At 47.4% G+C, this 18,593-nt stretch overlaps 3 protein-coding genes across 7 annotated transcripts in view; 1 reads left to right on the forward strand and 2 right to left on the reverse strand.

Annotated features, from left to right (window-relative positions):
- Window positions 1-602: 602 nt before the first annotated feature.
- Window positions 603-1,470, reverse strand: LOC117711725 (hemoglobin subunit alpha-like). The gene is made up of 3 exons (XM_034507552.2): window positions 1,305-1,470; window positions 978-1,182; window positions 603-826 (listed from the first exon to the last, which is right to left on the reverse strand). The coding sequence occupies exons 1-3, from the start codon at window positions 1,397-1,399 to the stop codon at window positions 698-700; spliced, it is 429 nt and encodes a 142-aa protein (XP_034363443.1). The 5' UTR covers window positions 1,400-1,470; the 3' UTR covers window positions 603-697.
- Window positions 1,471-6,727: 5,257 nt separating this feature from the next.
- Window positions 6,728-8,126, reverse strand: Hbz (hemoglobin subunit zeta). The gene is made up of 3 exons (XM_034505909.2): window positions 7,984-8,126; window positions 6,966-7,170; window positions 6,728-6,856 (listed from the first exon to the last, which is right to left on the reverse strand). Exons 1-3 carry the CDS (start codon window positions 8,076-8,078, stop codon window positions 6,728-6,730), a joined length of 429 nt encoding a protein of 142 aa, XP_034361800.1. The 5' UTR covers window positions 8,079-8,126.
- Window positions 8,127-16,567: 8,441 nt separating this feature from the next.
- Window positions 16,568-18,593, forward strand: part of Nprl3 (NPR3 like, GATOR1 complex subunit) — a 36,762-nt gene continuing 34,736 nt past the window's right edge. For 2 of the 5 annotated variants that reach the window (XM_076937126.1, XM_076937127.1), the window contains exon 1: window positions 16,681-16,819. Coding sequence is in view for 3 of the 5 variants with exons in the window: in XM_076937128.1 (XP_076793243.1) it covers window positions 16,702-16,819 (118 nt within the window). In the remaining 2 variants the exon portion in view is untranslated. Of the gene's footprint in view, window positions 16,820-18,593 lie in introns of all 5 variants that reach the window. The other 3 variants (XM_076937128.1, XM_034505616.2, XM_034505617.2) reach the window with 3 other exon arrangements.

Genomic DNA, 18,593 nt, shown 5'->3' on the forward strand with positions numbered 1-18,593 from the left:
TGTACATATACAACTCTGAGTTCAGTTCCCAAGCACTGCATAAACTGGGCATGAAGGCACATATCTAAAATCTCAGTACTCAGGGGGTAGAAGCAAGAAGACCAAGAGTTCCAGGGCATCCTTGGCTATGTAAAGTATTCATTTGAGGCCAGCCTGGGCTACCTGAAGCCCTATCTGAGAGAGAGAGAGAAAGAAAGAGAGAAAGAAGGAAAGAAAGAAAGATAGACAGGAAAAGCAGGCATTTTTGTATGAGCTACCTGTGGCCTACCCACAGGCTCCTGTGATGTCTGTTGTCAGTTGTTTGTCTAGTAGATCCCACACTGAAGTACAGGAGGAATTCAGGACTTCACTACCTGACAGGGCCTGTGATAAGGAACCTCAAAAGATGATTGTTTGTCTCGGGGAGAAAAGACTTGGCTGTCAGTGGAACGCTTGGGATTGACTGATGCTCAGACCCGGAATGCATATATGTGTGTGGGGATGCAGTGATGCCTTTTGGCTCTAAACCTTGCTTTACTGTCCCAGGGTTAAAAGGTCTAGAGGCTTCCCCACATCAAACATGACAGACACCTTTGCAGATGCAGAGAACCAGGCACACAGGCTTCTTCCTACTCAGGCTTTATTCAAAGACTAAGAGGTACAGGTGCAAGGGAGGGAAGAAGGACGAGGCCAGAAGGCAAGTCCCTCAGGAGGCCTCTTAACGGTACTTGGAGGTCAGCACGGTGCTCACAGAGGCCAAGAATTTGTCCAGAGAGGCGTGCACCGCGGGGGTGAAATCGGCGGGGTGGTGGCAAGCCAAGGTCACCAGCAGGCAGTGGCTCAGGAGCTGCGGAGACAGGAAGGGTCAGTCCATTGTAGTAGATACCCTGTTGCCTCTGCTTCCCTTCCTAGAACCACTGTGTTCCCTGCCCTGGGTCCGAGGACCCCAAGCCCTCCCTACAGGTCCCAGATGCTTCCTGCCAGGTCCAAGAACACACCTTGAAGTTGACGGGATCCACACGCAGCTTGTGGGCGTGCAGGTCGCTCAGAGCAGACAGGGCACCGGGCAGGTCATCGAGGTGGTTTGCTGCATTGGCCAGCGCATCAGCGACCTTCTTGCCATGAGCCTGGATCTGGGCGGAGCCGTGGCTCACATCAAAGTGAGGGAAGTAGGTCTTGGTGGTGGGGAAGCCAGCGAACATCCTGTGAGAAAGTGACAGGCGAAGTTGAGGTCACAGAAAAGCATAGTTAGGAGCTGCCCAACGAGCAAGCGCCAGGTCTGTTTTGGATCCTGTGATCCTTACAGAACATGGTCCTGGTCTCACCTTTCTAGGGCCTCCGTGCCATATTCACCACCATGGCCACCAATCTTCTCCCAGGCAGTCTTGATGTTCTTCTTGTCTTCCCCAGAGAGCACCATGGTTTCTTCCTGAGTCTCTCAGAATCAGAAGTGTGTTGGACCTGCAGCAAGTTGGACTTTTATGTCTGCGGCGTCTAGGGCACGCCCTTGGAGTAGCCCTCATTGGCTGGCTTGTGGTGGCTCTGCCCAGTAATACTTGCAAGGCTCCTCCGCCCACCTCTGAGAGTCTGGGGTTGGGGATCTGCCTCCCCTGGGTGCAGGGAATTCTTATCACTTGCCCAGATGCTTCTTACTCCCTCCTATGTTTCCAGTGATTAGTGTTTGGTAAAAAGTTAGGATCCCCCTGTTTGGGTGAAAGAAGCAAGTCGCTCAAACCAAATTCAACTGTACCCATCCCGCCACTCGCGCCCCTCCTCCCTCTGGGTCCCAGTGTCACACTCCCCTTCCTAGTCCACACCCTGTTTTTGGCCTCAGCCCCATGCTCTGAGAACCCTGGTTCTGAGAAAAAGAATGATAAGTTGCTAGCGACTCACAGAGGAGCTCTCTCCCTGTCCCGTCTCCCCTCTCCCCTCTCTCTTCCTCTTCTTCCCTCCCCTGGCTCCTCCTTTCTTTTCTTTCCCCTTTATTATTTTCCCTTTGTGTGACCAGGTCTTGTTCTAGTTTTCAGGCTGGATTGGAATCCCTTAGCTCAAGTGAATCTCCTCGCTCAGCCTTCTGGGTACAGGGAGCAGCAGGAGCAGGTCAGCAGACTTCCTAAAGACCTGCTTCTTAGCTGCCCAGTGCTACCACGGATGAACAAGGAAAGGCTGAGAGCTGGTTTGGGTGTCACCCATGGGCAGCCTCAGGTTCTGGCAGGCTGAGGCAGGAGCAGTGCTTGAGCCCTAGGAGTTTAAGGTCTGCCTCTTTACAACTGAAGCAAACAATTACACAGATGCTGGGTTATAAGTGGGTGGCAGAATGTTTTCTTTGCATGAGGAAGGCTCTGGCTTCAGTCCCCAACAGTTTGAAAATAAATGACAGAAAGCACAAGAGGCAGCTGTCATTGGAATGTCCTGGTTTCAGTTCTAACTTCCTTGACTTGTGGGGAGGGAGACAGCAGAGGGACCAACTCTCTAACTGAGATAACATAAAAAAAATGTGTCTGAGGAATCTAAATGGCCATCCATGTTTTCTTTGTCATCTCCCCTTCTCTCTGTCTCCTCTCCCCCTTTCTCTCCTTTCCTTTCTCCTCTCACTCCCCCCTCCCTTCTCTTCTTTCCTTCTTCTCTGATTCCCCCTTTTATTCTTGGTTCAACCTAATCTGGTCTGTACACCCCACATCATGGTGGTCAGACTTGAACTTTCTTTTTCTTCTTTGTGCTTCCATTGATCTTGACTTTCTGATCTGACTGCTTCTGCCTGAACTTCTGATCTTACTGCTTCTGCCTGAACTTCTGATCTTACTGCTTCTGCCTGAACTTCAAGTTTTAGGGTTACAGTTTTGCCCCGAAACCCTTAGCTTAGTTTACTTCAAGGCTGAGCTTGCCCTTGAATTACTTATTCAACTTATTAGGGAACTGTTTCCATATTAGCTGGGACCATTACCCTGAAGGTTTGTTTTGCTTTGCTCTATGTTTAGCTGGTTTGGGTCAATTCAATGATATTTTAGCAGAGGTGCCACATCTTAGGACTTTCCTCCTCAGTCCTCTGAGAGAACCAGCCTGGGAAGCCTGGCCTTTCCCAGGTATAGGAATTTTCCAACTGTTCCCAATTGCTCCCCTCTCCTCTCAAAGCTGCAGAAAAGTCCTTTGGCCCAAATGGTAGAACCAGGTTAAAGCTGATAAGCTAGACCTCAGAGACTTCACACAGAGACCTGACACAGTGACCTCAGACAAGTTGCCACCCAGACAGATTTTATTCAGGACTTGCAGGTGTGGAATGGAAGGAGGGACTGGGAGGGCAGGTGTTCTGTCCCTAAGGTTCTGGTTTAATAGCCTTAGCCACAGGTCCAAAAAAAAATGTCCAGAGAGAAGCCATGTCTGGGGTGACTTCAGCTGGCTGGAGGCTGACTATGCCTCAGATGCTATGGAAAGAGGTATTGCTGGCCATTTGTCAGGGACAGCAGAGAGCTCCTACATTCATTTTCAGGAACCCTTGGGGTTGGGTTCAAGTTCTGAGACCTTCACCCCTTTATCATTCTGAGCCCTGCCTGCTTGCTGCCTTTGAAGTTGGCCTGGGACACACACAGCTGGAGGACACGGAGTTACTCAGACAAGAGTGTGGGGAAATTGTTCATTTGGTTCACTTCATGGCTTAGTGCATGGGCTGCCTTTTTGCCTTGGGTCTTGACTTAGAGTCAGAGTTTCAGTTGTAGTTGGGGAAGTAGGTCCTGAGGAAATTCCTGAACATCCTATGAAGAGAAGCGGTGGTGGTAGGTAAAGGGGATTGGGGAAGGTTGGGGCAAGTACAGTTAGGGACTGCAATCAGGACTGAGGGGTAGTGTTTGCTGTTCAACTCAGGAGTTAGAGCAGGGGAGAAGACAGGAGAGGACTTCCTAACAATAACCAGCCCTATGCCTTTCCCAGATAGCCTCAGTATTGTTACCCCCAACAGAGAACCACAGTGGGTTCTTCCTGAGATATGTGGAGGTCCATGGCCTGAGCTTACTGATCTGGGAAGGTGCCTTACTGGGAAACTACAGATGGCTGGGGTCAGGGCTTGATTAAGCTCCCATGGCTGCTTTGATTAAATCTCTCAGTACTGTGCAGGCAGAATCCAGGTTCTTTTTGCTGTAACTATCATCCATGTCTTGTGGTTCCTGCACAGTTTCTAGAAACTTCTAAGTGCACAATCCAACCATATGTGGCCCAAACCCAGACTAACTTGGGGAGAGGAGAACAATATTTAACAATTTAAACGACACTGCTTGCTTGCTTGCTGGATTGATTGTATGTGTATGTGTGTACACCCGTGTGCAATGGCACATGTTTCAGAGTCAGAGGACAACTTGTGAGCGAGTCATTTTTTTCCTTCTGTCATGGCAGTCGGGGGATTCAGTCTTGGTCAGCAGACTTCATGGCAAGTGCATTTACTGGCGTAGCCAATCCCCTGGCAGGCAATTTTATATGCCATCTTGTATGGTTTTTCCCCAAGGACTAAAGCTGTGACTTGTACATGTAACCAATGGAGGTATGTGAAGCCTCCCTCCTCCCTCAGCTTAGCTAGTGATCAGGCAATTCAGGGTAACAGGCTCTTGGCACCAGCTACTGGAGTTCAGGAAGCCATGGCATCCCTTTTCAGACTTGGCATTGTGCCACACAAGTACTAGTGCTCCCTACACTGATGGGGTGCCATTCTGGAGACAGAATGTATTCAGTGTTTACAAAGCTCTAGAATCTTGGTCTCTTTGGCCTTTGTTCTTTGCCAACAAACCACAGGAAGCCAATTTTTTTTTTTTTTTTTTTTTTTTTTTGCCTCCTAGCCAACCTGGGAGTGTGGAGACAGGACTTGGATGAGGACACTTCATGAAAGTGAGCCCCAAAGTTTAAGTGTCCAGGTTGAGGTAGGGAGCTACTGTCAGGTATCTACCGTGTACTGTGAACTCAAAATAAAAATTTAAAACCTAGTATGCTCGCAGTTTTCCACTCTATAGACCAGACATGTGCAGAATCAACCAGCTCGTCAATGGGATCTGCCTGCCACATTTGGCCACCAGCAACCCCAAACTCTCCCTGTGCAGTGCAGTTCAGAGAAAGAGGATACGTGCTCTGGGTCAAGGCTTGCTGCAGAGAGAGCATGATAGGAAGGAACAGGACTGGAGGCCTGGGCCCACCCAACTCTACCAGGCTTCAGGTTATACACTCCATCCCAGGGGCTTGGTTCCATATTTGTTTGCAAAAGTCCAGGGGGTTGGCTGCTAGAAGTCCCAACAAAGAAGATGAAGGGAGAATGAAGGCATGAGAAAGTGTGTTTGGGAATGATATGATGCGCCTTGGTTCCAGGTTTGAATTGGAAAAGAATATACTCCCCTGCTCCCATCCAAGCTCCCCCCTGTGCCCCAAGGCACTCTGGGACCTGGGAAGGTAAACCTTTGGTGAGCATTTAAGAATTCTAGGAGATTCTCTGAGCTTCTTTGCCCAGCAACAAAGAGGCAACCTGTCTAGCTCTCCAAAAAGTCACACACCATTTTGAAGCCTCTGCTAACAGATGCACATAGACTGAGGGCCAGAGACTTAGCAGTATTTCTCTCCCAGCACCAGAGAACTGTCCCCCTCCACCTGCATCTCTACAGTGAACTCACCCTGCAGATGGGAGGCCAGTACCACTCTGGAACATGGGGAGTAGTTATAGGAAGAAAGTCGGGTCATCATTCAGCCACTGACTCTTCCTGAATATACCCAGCTATGGGTGGTCCAGGTGCTGCCTTACCACAAGTCACACACGTGCCATCTGAGGATTAGCTGCAGCACCTCTTCTAACTAAGCAGGCAGGCATTTAGCTGTGGGAAATCTTGATGTTTGTGAATCTGAGCAGTCAGTGAGCAGGTAGAGCAGCCATGTGCTTCCCCCTAACCTTAGCACTGCCAAGCGCCCAGGGAAACCTTAGGTGAGCTTTGTGCCCCACATGGTAAGGCTGGTCCTGGGCTATTTCCTGGGGACCACCCGCCATCTCCATGCAAGTAGTAGCTGCTCCCCTGAATGTGTTTGGTGGCAAGCAATCAGGTGCAATGTGGCCACACTCTCAGGTGCTGAGTTTGGCACAGGAGTGGAGTGCTCTAGGGACCTCTTCATACAGTGCCCCACTACCCGGCCAGCCCTGAATCGCTGAACTCAGCAGGAACACAGGGCCTCCTGCTTGTCTGCTTGTCCATAGAAACATGCCCAGAGAGAGGCCAAAGGATGGGGTTTCTGTCATAGACTCAGTCCTGTGCGTGCGTGCCTTCGCTCTGAACTCGCAGAACCTGTGATGACTTCTATAAAGGCAGTTACTGGAAGTCCTTTATCCTTTAGAGACAGGGACGCCCTTTACCTGCCAAGGTGGCAGAAGTTATGACATCAGACTTTGAGGAGTTCCTGACACCCACCTACCACACTGTGGGAAGCAATTTGGGAAGGTGAGGAGAACCACAGGTCTGACCATGGGCTGCTCTGCTTCCTGCCTGCTGTGTGACTCTGGGGTTCTCAAGACCCTTCCCCAATCACCTTAGGGATGTCCTCTAGGCAGTGTGTAACCAGTGTTCCTGCCAAACCCCAGTACATCCCTGTTTCCCTCTGAGACCGAATACACAGGACCAGTTATTTCTTCTTCAACCATTTATTGGGGATTCTAGGAAAGACTTGAGGGAGGGTTCAATGAAGGGGAGGAGAGGGGTCAGGTTGTAGCTGGTCTTGGGGGTTCTGGCAGTGGCGCTTAGCGGTACTTCTCAGTCAGGATGGAAGACAGGATAGACATGAACTTGTCCCAGGCTTCGTGGACCTCAGGGGTGAAGTCGGTGGGGAAGTGTGCGGCCAGTGTGACCAGCAGACAGTGGGACAGGAGCTGCGGAGGGAAGAGAAGTTCAGGGTTCAGTGCAGCGGAGACCCACCCGCTTTTTTTTTCTCCTTGTCTCCTTCTCTGCTGACCTCTCCCTCCATTCTTACAAACCCACCTTGAAGTTGACTGGGTCCACACGAAGGATGTAGGCGTGCAGCTCGCTCAGCTTAGTCAAAGCCCCAGAAAGGTTGTCGATGTTCTTGACTGCATCGCCCACAGCAGTCAAGATCTTGGAGCCGTGGGCACGCAACTGCTGCGACCCATGGTGCAGGTCGAAGTGCGGGAAGTAGGTCTTCGTCTGCGGGTAGCTGCAGAAGAGCCTGGGGGGGGGGTCGGGAGAAAGAGCTAGTTTACACGTGTTGGTTAGGGGGAGGGTTAGGACCCTGGCTCTTGCCTTGGGCTCAAAATTTAAGGGATACTCAAATTTAAAGACCTATCAAACAGAAAACAAAATAGTATTTCACACTGTGTTTAAGGAAATGAAGTGAAATGCAAAAAAATAAATAAATAAATAAATAAATAAATGTACATTGAATAATACAAAAAGCATTTGGAGAGATGGCTCAGTGGTTAAGAGCACTTACTGCCTCAAAGAGAACTCACAACTGTCTGTAACTAAACAACAAGGGAAACAGATGCCTCTAGCATCCACTGGCAACTATGTACTTACTCTCTCTCTCTCTCTCTCTCTCTCTCTCTCTCTCCCCACACACACACTAAATTAAAAAAAAAAAAAACCAATCCCAAGAGTGATGCTTCCTGTTGCACTAGGCTCCCCAGGGCAAGGGCCTGTATCTATGTATCTCTGTGCCTGTAGCTCATTCATCCATCCATTCATTCTTATTCATTCAATAAATACCCAAGAGCCACCCAGAAGACTCTAGTAAGGTCTGTGAATGCCAGCCCACCTCTTCTAGCAGCTTGGCTGCCTGCCTGGACCCCGTCCTCGCAAGCGGTGATCTCTCAGTCTTCTCTATGTTTTCCTCACTGCCTCTGTCCTTACTGTCCTGACCACATCGTCCTCATGACCGACTCCTCCTCAGTGGCTTCTCCTCACTAACTGCTCTGTGTCACTTCAGTCTTGCTGATCCCTCTTCTGACCCACTTACTCAAGCCTTGGTGCCTGGACTTACCTCTCCAGAGTCTCAGTGCCGATGGGCTCGGCCTGAGGAGCCATCTTCTCCCACATGGACATGATGATAGCTCTCTCGTTCTTCATCAGAGACATGGTAGCGGTGGTGAGGGCTGGAGGCTGTGCTGGAGCTGAATGCACTCGAGACTGGCCTGATGGTGCTAGTCCCCAGTGTCTCCTTATATATACATGGTCAGGGGCCCTGTCAGGCTGTGTTCACTGGTTAGGAGAGGGGAGGGGGCTTGCAAGGTGGAGCCTGTTATCAGAGCCAGCAACAATGGGAATCAGGACCTGGTGGGACTGTAAGGGCAAGTGCTATCACTCCTGCCCACCCCCATGGCCTTAGGAGGGGTGTTGGTCTTAGTCCCACACAGAATCCTGGAGAGATAGGGGCCCAGGCATGTCAAGAGGTCATTCCTGTGTCCAGATCTGCACTGTCCTTTCTCATTTCAGAATCACAAATTGTGCCATCCCTGTCACCTAATTTCCATGACTCTTGGGTTCCCTCCAAGGAAGCAGTAGTCCCTCTCAATCAGCACTGAGGGAAGATCATGGAAGTCTGCTCCCACCAGGAGGAAGTGACAGGGCAACAGAAGAAAACAGTCTGCAGCATAGCCCTCCGTACCAACCAGTGTCCAATGAAATGCATGAGCCTATTAGTTTTCTCTTAACATGCAGTTAGGGTTGATTTGCTCATTGTCCCGGTCTGACACATATGTAGATCTATGTGGTTCCACCATCCCATAAACTGCAGAGCCCCCCCATTTGAAGCCCTCATCTTCCTCTTGCTCCTAACTTAAGCCGCAGTTTATCCTTCACCCACACTCATAGAGAGGTCTCTGCATAAGCTTACAATTCTATTTCTCTATCCATGCCTGTCGATACATCTGTATCTAAGAGTAGAATTCCTGGCTTATGCAAAGTGTATATTTAACCTTATAAGGAATTGCGAAACTGTTTTCACGAGTGTCTTTACTGTTTTATATTCCTGTGTATCAATGCCAGAGTTTTTGAATCTTAGCTGTTTGACAGGTCAATATTGAGGTAGCATTGTGAATGAAAATTGCACTTTTCCAGTGGCCAGTGATGGACGATCTCTCTGTGTGCCTGCCTATTTGCCATCATTGGTATTGTCTTTGCTCAAGCACTTTGTCCACCTATAAAAGGTACCTTGTGCACATTTCAGCTGGGCCATTTTCTTACTAGTGACTAATGGGCATTTTATGTAAAATCTGGATGCATTTTGGGGGGGGTCAGATATGTTATGTGCAATTACCTTCTACTAGGTTTACATTTTTCAGTTCATCTTGAATCTTTTCATGCATCATTTATTTATTTTGTGTGTGAAGGGCACACATGTGCACATGTGTGGAGGTCAGAGGACTACCCCCTCATGCTGTTAAGCTTGGTTTTAAGGGCCTCTACCCACTGTGGCATCTCACCCAGCCCTCAGTTCATTTTAATAGTCCTTTTTATAGAGTCAACGTTTTAATTTGGATCAAGTCTAATTAATCAAGCTCCTATTTTGGAACTCATTCTTTTGGGGTGGACTGGGTGGTAATTGATTTTAATGCCAGCACACAGGAGGCAGAGTTAGAGGCATCTTGGCAAGCCTGAGGGCAGCCTGGTCTACATAGCAAGTTCCAGGTCAGCCAGGGCTTCATAGTGAGACCCTATCTTAAAATTAAATTAAGTGGAAGAAAAAATCCCTGCTCCCTTTCTTGATTCAAGGGCTTACTGTGAAGCATTGGCTGTCCTAGAACTTGCTATGTAGACCAGGCTGGCTCTTTTAGACCTATCTGTTTCTACTTCCCTTTTGCTGGGGTTGAAGGTGTGGGTCATCATGCCCAGCTTAAGAAAGAATTCTTTTTTATACCTAAAAATCCACAAAACACAAAGATTTTTATCTATATTTTCTTCTAAAAGTTTCGTGTTTGTTTTATGTTTGCATAGGTGATTCACTCTGAGAGATAATTTTTGTATGAAGTGTGAGGGTTAGGCCCATGTTAATTTTTCTTTTCTTTTTTTTTTTTTTTTTTCTTTTCTTTCTTTATTTCTTTTTTTTTTTTTTTTTTTTTTTTTTTTTGGTCCATAGATGTCTGTTCCACTGTCAATTGTTGTAAAGGCTCTAGTGTCTCCATTAAATTCACTTCGCATACTGATTGGCAGCAAATGGTTATACAGGGGGCAGGGAATATGTGCTTGCTTAGCATGTATGGGGCTCTGAATTCTATCCTCAGCTCTACGCTCTCCCACCCCATGCTAATTAGCTGTCTCTTCTCTGCATCTTGGCCAAGACAAAGTGTAAACATTAATTAGACATGTTTTCATTACATTTTAATTATTTATTGTGCCATAGCACACAACTGGAGGTCAGAGGACACCTTTTCAGGATCTGTTCCTGTCTTCAACCATGTAGATCCTAGGGATGGAATTCTGTCTAACAGGCATGGCAGCAAGCGCCTTTACCCACTGAGCCATCTTTGCTGACCCATATTTTTATAAGACAGTTTCTCAACTCTAGTCTGTCCCACTGATTTACATACCCACATTTAGCCACAACGACACTGCCTTGATTACTATAGCTGTAAGGCTCAAAGTTGAGTAATATCCTGCAGAATGAGAGAAATAATTTTTGCTTACTAATTGATTTTTATTTATTTTATTTTATTTTATTTATTTATTTTTTTGAGACAGGGTTTCTCTTTGTAGCCTCGTCTGTCCTGGAACTCATTCTGTAGACCAGGCTGGCCTCAAACTCACAGGATCCAGCTGCCTCTGCCTCTGCTTCCTGAGTGCTGGGATTAATGGTGTGTGCCACCACTACCTGGCAAAAGTTATCCAACGTATGCTTTTAAAATTATATCTTGGGAGGGCAGGCTGGAGAGATGGCTCAGTGATTAAGGGCACTGACTGCTCTTCCAGAGAACCTGGATTCAAATCCCAGCATCCGCATGGCAGCTCAGAACTATCTATAAGAACAAGATCCAACACTCCCACATAGACATACATGCAAATGAAACACCAATGAACATAAAATAAAGGTAAATGAATTTTTAAAAATTATAAACAGGAAGAGAGAAGTAATTGTAAAAGGGGCAAAGTATTTAACCAGCAGTATTGTAACTTTTAAAACCTGACTTCTTTTACTTAGCATGATACTCTTATTGATTCTTCATTGTGTCAGTTGGTTCCTTTGTGTTTATTCTTTTATTTATATTTATTCTTTTTATTTATATGTGTGTGCTCGCTCGTGTGCATGCTTGTGTGTGTGTGTGTGTGTGTGTGTGTATGATTGTATGCCATGTGTTGGAGTGGCTGCAAAGGCCTGACAACACCAGATCCCTTGGAGTTCAGAGTTACAGGTGAGCCACCTGATATGGGTGCTAGAAAACCAAACTTGGACCCTCTTGACGATTAGCAAGTGCTCTTAAGGGCTGAGCCATCTCTCCTGTCCCCTTTGTTATTTGTCCATGTGAATGTACAGCTCTTTATCTTTTTATTAGCTAATGAAGTTTTGACTATTTCTTCAAATGGGATAAACAACACCAGACATCATGATGATTGTCTGTGATCCCAACCTTAGGGGGGCAAAGTCATGTAGATTGTCACACAGTGGAGGCTGGGCTACATAGTAATTTCTGCAAGCTAACCTGAGTTACAGTGTGAGACATTGTATCAAAAACAAACAGACAAATGCTGTACATACATATACTACTTTAGAGCTACTAGAGTGCCCGTAGGTAAAAAGACAAGATAGAGCCAGGGTGGTGGCACAGGACTTTAGTCTTAGCACTTGGGAGGGAGAAGTAGGCAGATCTCTGAGGAGTTCCAGGCCAGTCTGGTCTGCAGAATGAGTTCCAAGACAGCCAGAGCTACACAGAGAAACCCTGTCTTGAAGAACAAACAAGCAAGCTTAAACAAATAGACACAATAAAAGTGTTAGAGAAGATGTGAAGAAATTGCAATCTGGATGAGATGCAACGGGGAAAGAGAAAATGGTACACGCTGGGAAGCAGTTTGGTAGTTCCTCGAAAGGTTAAAGGCAGTGTGCAGAGTGTGGTGGAGCACACCTTGCATCCCAGCACTTGGGAGGTGGAGGCAGGAAGATCTTGGTTAGCTTGAAACCAGTCTGGTCTACGTAGGAAGTTCCAGGACAGCCAGGGCTATCCTAAGTAGAAAGATCCTGTCTATAAATAAATAAATAAATAAATAAATAAATAAATAAATAGACAGATGGATGGACAGTCAGCCAGATAGATAGATAAAAGTTAAAGGTGGTCTTACCACATGATCTTGTTGTATTTCCATTACTGCATATACACTCAGGAGAAATGAAACATGGCATAGTAAGAGCATCACTATGTGTTGTTTCTTTCAAATACAACAGTCATTCTCTTTTGATCATTTAGAATAGCCAGTAAACCACAGGAAGACAGTTCTTTAAGCCTTTCTTGAAATCATCAGCTATAGTGTAACCAACTGCTGGCCTTCAGTCAGGGCCATTGCAACAATATTACCCATCATACCCTGAAATGGAAACAACCCAAATGTTCTTTCTTCTCTCTCCCCACCACAACTCTGACAAGGTCTCATGTATCTCAGGCTAGCCTCAAACTTTTTAGGTAGCCATGGGTGATCCTGGACTTCTGCTTCTTCTGCCTCTACCTCTTGAGTATTGAGATTGCAGGTGTGTGTCATCACAAACACTTTGTGTGGTGCTGGGGACTGAAGCCAGGGCTTCATGCGCTTTCCCAACTGAGCTGCAGGGCCAATCATGACACACGCATTTTCAGCGTTAGAGAAAGAATGGGGGAGGGGGGTTGGCGTGGGAACTTTTCCAAATGATGGTCAATTTGCATTTCTGCTGGTGGTGTGAGTTTCCCTCCCCAACATCGGGCACAGCTAGTCTTAGTGTCCTTTAATTTAGCCTTTCTGGTCAGGATGAAGTTATTCTCTTGTGGTTTCCATTTCCGTTCCTGCTAGTAAGTAAGGCTCCTTTTCACGACTTCACTGGCTACTGGATTTCCTCCTTCTGAAGTATCTAGATGTTTATTTTTCTGTTGTGCTGGTCTTACTGTTGTGTTGGAATTTGAAAATAGTATGGATATAATTTCTTTGTCAGTTTTACACGTTTTATCTCCTCCCAACTCTGTAGTGTGTAGTGCCTCTTCTAACACTGGAAATCAAATCTCAAGCCTTGTTCGTGCTGAGCAGACACTGAGATATATCTCCAACCCTGCTTTATTGTGATGAGTAATGGCGAACAGTTGGTAATTTTTTTTGGGGGGGGGGTTGAGAGACAGGGGTTTGCTGTGTAGCCCTGGCTGTCCTGGAACTACTAGCTCTGTAGACCAGACTAGCCTCAAACTCACAGAGACCCACCTGCCCCTGCCTGGGATTAAAGGTGTGAGCCACCACTGCTTGGCAAATTTGTAATCTTAAACTTAAGAGTGGTGACATACGGCTGTAATACCTTCCAGTCGTGGAGTTGAAGCAGGAGGATTGTTGTGAGTTTGCTGTCAGGCTGAGCTACATAGTGTGTCCCAGGTCAGCCTGGGTGACAGAGACCTTGTCTCAAAGAAGAAAAGAAAGAAGTTTGTAGTTTCAATGCAGTTAAGTAGTGAATTTGCTGACCTGCTGGAAAAATGACACACCCTTCTATTTGAGATACCCTGAGGTTGGAAACAGCCTAGATGTCCATCAGTGTATGACAGACAAATTATAATTATGATAGTTCTGTACAATGAGACATTGTCCAGCCTTAAAAATGGAGAGATGATACAGACCACAGTGAAGATAGACCTTGAAAACATTTAAAGTGAGAGACACAGAGTCCCAGATGTGATGTGACAGACAGCGAAGGTTCAGAACAGGCAGATCTATCGGTATACACAGAGAGTGGGTTATGGTTATCAGACTGGAGTGAGGGGGGTGGGGATCTGGTGCTCAGAGGGAGATCCCTTTTCGAGGTGGCAAAAATGTAGAACCAGAGAGTGATGGCTGTATACTATCCTGAATGCACAAATGCTACTCCATTGCTTACTTATAAAATGTTACGCCAGTATTTTTGTATTTAAAAAATAAGTTTCATTTTATTTACTATTTTTTTTTGGGGGGGGGGAGGAACATTGTTGTATGCCATGGCACAGGTGTGGAGGTCAGAGTGCAACCTGTGGGAATTGGCACTCTCCTTCTCCTGTGTTGCTTCCTGGGATAGGACTCAGGCTGTCAGACTTCGTGGCAAGTGCCTTTACCCATAAGCTATCTAACTTACATAACTGGCCCCATTTCTGTCCCTTCCCCCCCACTCCTACTCCTTGGCTTTTGAATTGAGGTCTTGCTTCCCTGGAACTTCTTGCTACGCAGCTCACACTGGTGTTGAACTTGCAGCAACCCTTCTGTCTTTGCCTCCTGAGTATTAGAGGCATCCACCATTCCTGGCACCTTTTTATATTTTGAAACGTCCCCATTATGTAGTCCAGGCTAGCTCAGAACTCATTAGGAAGCCAAAGGACTCAAAATCATTATGTTGTGCTTCGCCTTCTGGAGTGCTGGGGTTGCTGAAATGTGCACATATATGCTGCTAGGCCTTGCTTCTTCTTCTTTTTTTTTTTTTTATTCAATTTTCTTTGATTTTTGGACAGACAGGATTTTCTGTATCTAGAGCTAGCCTCAAGCTCAATATATAGCCAAGGATGATCTTGAACTTCTGATTCTTCAACCTCAAATAAAACCAGAATATAAAATATATAAAATAAAGTAAAATAAAGAGTATCTGGGTGCAGTGGTATATACCTTTAATCCCAGCACTCAGGGGGCAGAGGTGGGTGGATCTCTGTGAGTTCCAGGACAACCAGGACTACACAGAGAAACTCTGTCTCAAAACAAAACAAAACTGAATCAAAGCAAGCCCAAATGTCAGGATTAAGAGAGAGTTTAAGCACATTTTTAAAAGCTTTGCAGTGCCATTCTCTGTGTGTGACATCAGTTTGCACTGGATTCTTTTGTGTGGCATCAATCGATGACATTTACCAAGTGCTTTCTAAGTTCCTCACACGGCACCAAACTCTGTTTTGCATCCTCAACCCTCAGAGCCACTCTGTAAGAGCAGCTCTGTCCTCGGTGGGGTTTTGTTTTGTTTTAGGGTAAGGGCATAGACACTCAAGGAGATTATTAACAGTGCCTGTGGTTCTCACAGAGGAGGGAAGTACCTGAACGGTTTGCTGTGGGTGGGGATGCTGACTGTGTGGGGGCCATCTTGGCTGCTCAATCTGTGGACACAAAGAGCCCAGACCTGTGTGGAGCCCAGGAAGCTGGAGCTGCTGACCTATAGTCAGAACTGCAAGCTCCAGGCACATTTTGAACTTGAGTAGTTTGACTCAGACGAGGTCTGTCTGCTCAATCAAGTAGAAGAGACCAGACTGGGGGTCTGTAAATACCCCAAGAAAGGTGACCATGGGAGGCAAATTAACCTTGTCCGTTCAGTTTCCCTGGTTAAACCTTTCTGATGAAGTAGACTCAACTTCTGCTTCAGTGTGATGAAGGGGCATCTCTAGCCACAGGATCCAGGACAGGGCAGAGAGTTTAAAACTATTCCTCTTGCTGTTGTGGGCAAGTGGCTCTTTCCTGGAGGGGAACACTCAGTGGTGATGGTGGCTCCCAGATACTGTCTGTGAGCCCCACCCAGCCCTTGGCCTGAGCAAGTGACAGGACAGATAAGGCCTGGGATCCATATGGTTTCTCTACTCTGATCGAGGGAGACTGTGGGGGTGGGGAACAAGGGTCCAAAGTTCCAGTTTCCAAAAGTCTACCTCTTCTGCAGAGGAGGCTTTGAATCCACATTACATTTGAAATGAGGCCTAGCTTCTGTGAGACTTTAACACTAGAGTCTGTGCCCTGCAGAGCTCAGGCTAACCCGGCCCCTTCACAGCAGCTTCAAATCCAGCTTCCTGTGGGGAAACTGGGGTCCTCAGTGGAGTCCACTTATCCACAAGGCCACGGTGTGACCCTAGGTTTTGGTTTCTGTAATAGCTGAAGGTATTTCTTCGCAATGATGTGGACACCTTGGAGGTTGAGGTGATGCACCCGAGGTTGGTTAGTCCTGCGTTCCCCTATCCAGTGCTGTCAGACCCCGGCTAGGAAACACACGACTGTGATAAAGGCTTGCAAAATGAGTCAGAGGGTACCATCCCTTTCACCTCACACATCCAAACCATCAAAGGGCAAACAGAAGCGCAATTCTCAGACACTGGCAAATAATCAAATGGTACCTTCTTTCTCATTGAGTAATAGCTGGGGCCGGGAGCCGGGGGGGGGGGGGGGGGGGGGGAAGGGATGAAATATGACTATTTTCCTTTCTTTGTAAAGTTTGGAAACATTATTGTTACGTGATGCGCAGACTGGTACGATCCCGACCACTGCTCCTGCCTTTCTCGTATTTTAAGTTTATACGCTCTGGTTAAATCGAGTGTATGACTTTAAACTGCAGACAGGGTCCCTTACAGACAGCCAAACTATCGTGCCGGCGCAGTCGGCCTTCCGAGCATGCGCGGGGGCTGTGGCGCGCCGCTCGGCGAAGTCTCGCGAGAGTGAGCGCCGTGGCCGAGGCGCCGGCTTCCTCTGTGTCCCTGAGGGCCCGGCGCCTGCCTTCTGCTTCTGCCCACTGTCGGTGCTCCCCACGCGAGTTCCCCTTGGGCGCACGCCGGGCTCCAGCAGGATGGGGGACAATACCAGCCCTATCAGCGTGATCCTGGTGAGCTCTGGCAGCAGGGGCAATAAGCTGCTCTTCAGGTACCCCTTCCAGAGGAGCCAGGAGCACCCGGCGTCCCAGACAAGTAAGTGGCGCCTGGCGGCCACCCGCCCTGCCACGCGCAGTGCCCAGTGCGGCGGCGTAGGAAAGGGGCCGTGGCGCGGCTCCGGAGTCTCCAGCCAGGAAACTAAAAAATGCATAAGAATTGCGCGCTCCAGGAGTGGTGCACATCCCAGCGCTCCGGACCCGGAGGCCGGGGTATTGCCATGAGCCCCAGGCCAGCCTTTTCTCCAAATAAACCCAGAAAGACGCCAGATATTACACGCACAGACACGAATTTATGTTATAAGTGACTATAAGGTCTGAAGTTGTCCTTGAACTCTGGTCCATGCCCACTGTGGGCTCACCATCTTGATAATCGTCCCTCCTGAACATAACCTCCGAAAGTACACCCACCCACCCACCGAAAAATAAAATACAGCGTCACCCCTCCCCCAAGCCCCTCAAAGAATCGCAGGAGGCTCGTTTTTTTATGTTGTAGCTTCTGCCTTGAAGATTCTTCGAGTTATTGAGCGCATACTGTCAAGTGGAAGGGCACTGCTTCTTGGAATCATGCATAGCCTTCCTCTGTGTGTGAACATTGTTCTTAAAGCTTGCTAATACGATACAGAGGGTTTTACGTTACAAAAACACAGTTGGTATGGTGCTCTCAGGATCTTATCCCCCTAAAGGTCAGCTACCTTTACCACTTTCCAAACCTGTTTATACACAAGCATAAGCACACATATCCCAGATACAAATGGAAATACACTGCCCATTTTCCTTTCTTTCTGTTATTATTATTAAAAAATTTAAGAGTTTCTCTGGGTAGCCCCAGTTGGGACTGGAGAGTGCTCTGTAAACCAAGCTGGGCTACTCAGATCTACCTGCCTCTGCCTCCCTGAGTGTTGGGGATTAAAGGCGTGCACCACTGAAAGGTCTGTTTGCTCATCTCCTTTTGTATTTTAGGTCTATGTCTTGGACAGGTTCAACCCCACCCTGAGACAGGTTTCCTGTATCCCTGGCTGTCCTGGAATTCACTCTGTAGACCACGCTGGCCTTGAACTCAGAGTTCCCTGCCTCTTCCTCCCAAGTGCTGGGACTAAAGGCATAGGCCACCACAGCCAGCCACCTTGTTTTTTGTTTTTGTTTGTTTGTTTGTTTGTTTGTTTTTTTCGAGACAGGGTTTCTCTGTGTAGCCCTGGCTGTCCTGGAACTCACTCTGTAGACCAGGCTGGCCTCGAACTCAGAAATCCGCCTGCCTCTGCCTCCCAAGTGCTGGGATTACACCTTGTTCTTTTTAATGGCTGCAGGGAATGCCATGAGATGTACATACTATGGTTTATTCATCCAGCCCTCTGTTAAGGACAGTTTTTTCAGTCTTTTCGGGCTGCTCAGATGGTTTGGCACTTGCTCTGCCAGCATGAGACCCTCGCTGTGGAATTCCCAACACCTATGTAAAAAGCCTGCCGTGACTGTGGTGTGTGTAACGCTATCACTGACTGGTAGAGATGGGCTGATCCTGAGAGCTCCCTGGCCAGCCAGCCTAGCCTAAGGGTAAGCTTCTGATTGAGTGAGAGACCCTGTCTCTCGGCAGTAAGGTGAAGATAAAGGACACTTCACACTGTGCTCTGGCCTCTACCTGCACCTGTAGGCCATGTACCCATCCCTCACCACCACCACCAACAGAAACTGCACAAGCTACGCATGTCCTTTCTGGAAAGTATTCTTCTGTAGAATATCTGTAGGAACAAACCAATCTTGAGTCATGTGGTTGAATCTGAGGGCTTATGATCATGTTCTAAATAGATTAAGTTTTA

This window comes from Arvicanthis niloticus, chromosome 6 (genome assembly GCF_011762505.2).
Source record: "Arvicanthis niloticus isolate mArvNil1 chromosome 6, mArvNil1.pat.X, whole genome shotgun sequence".
Classification (NCBI taxonomy): domain Eukaryota; kingdom Metazoa; phylum Chordata; class Mammalia; order Rodentia; family Muridae; genus Arvicanthis; species Arvicanthis niloticus.

Bases quoted from the DNA above. Each gene is read 5' to 3' on its own strand.
- LOC117711725 (XM_034507552.2), bottom strand. From the start codon at position 1,399: ATGGTGCTCTCTGGGGAAGACAAGAAGAACATCAAGACTGCCTGGGAG. The intron at 1,183-1,304 runs GTGAGACCAGGA...ACTTTCTCACAG, and splicing joins GGCACGGAGGCCCTAGAAAG to GATGTTCGCTGGCTTCCCCA. The intron at 827-977 runs GTGTGTTCTTGG...CTGTCTCCGCAG, and splicing joins TGGATCCCGTCAACTTCAAG to CTCCTGAGCCACTGCCTGCT.
- Hbz (XM_034505909.2), bottom strand. From the start codon at position 8,078: ATGTCTCTGATGAAGAACGAGAGAGCTATCATCATGTCCATGTGGGAG. The intron at 7,171-7,983 runs GTAAGTCCAGGC...CCCCCCCCCCAG, and splicing joins GGCACTGAGACTCTGGAGAG to GCTCTTCTGCAGCTACCCGC. The intron at 6,857-6,965 runs GTGGGTTTGTAA...TTCCCTCCGCAG, and splicing joins TGGACCCAGTCAACTTCAAG to CTCCTGTCCCACTGTCTGCT.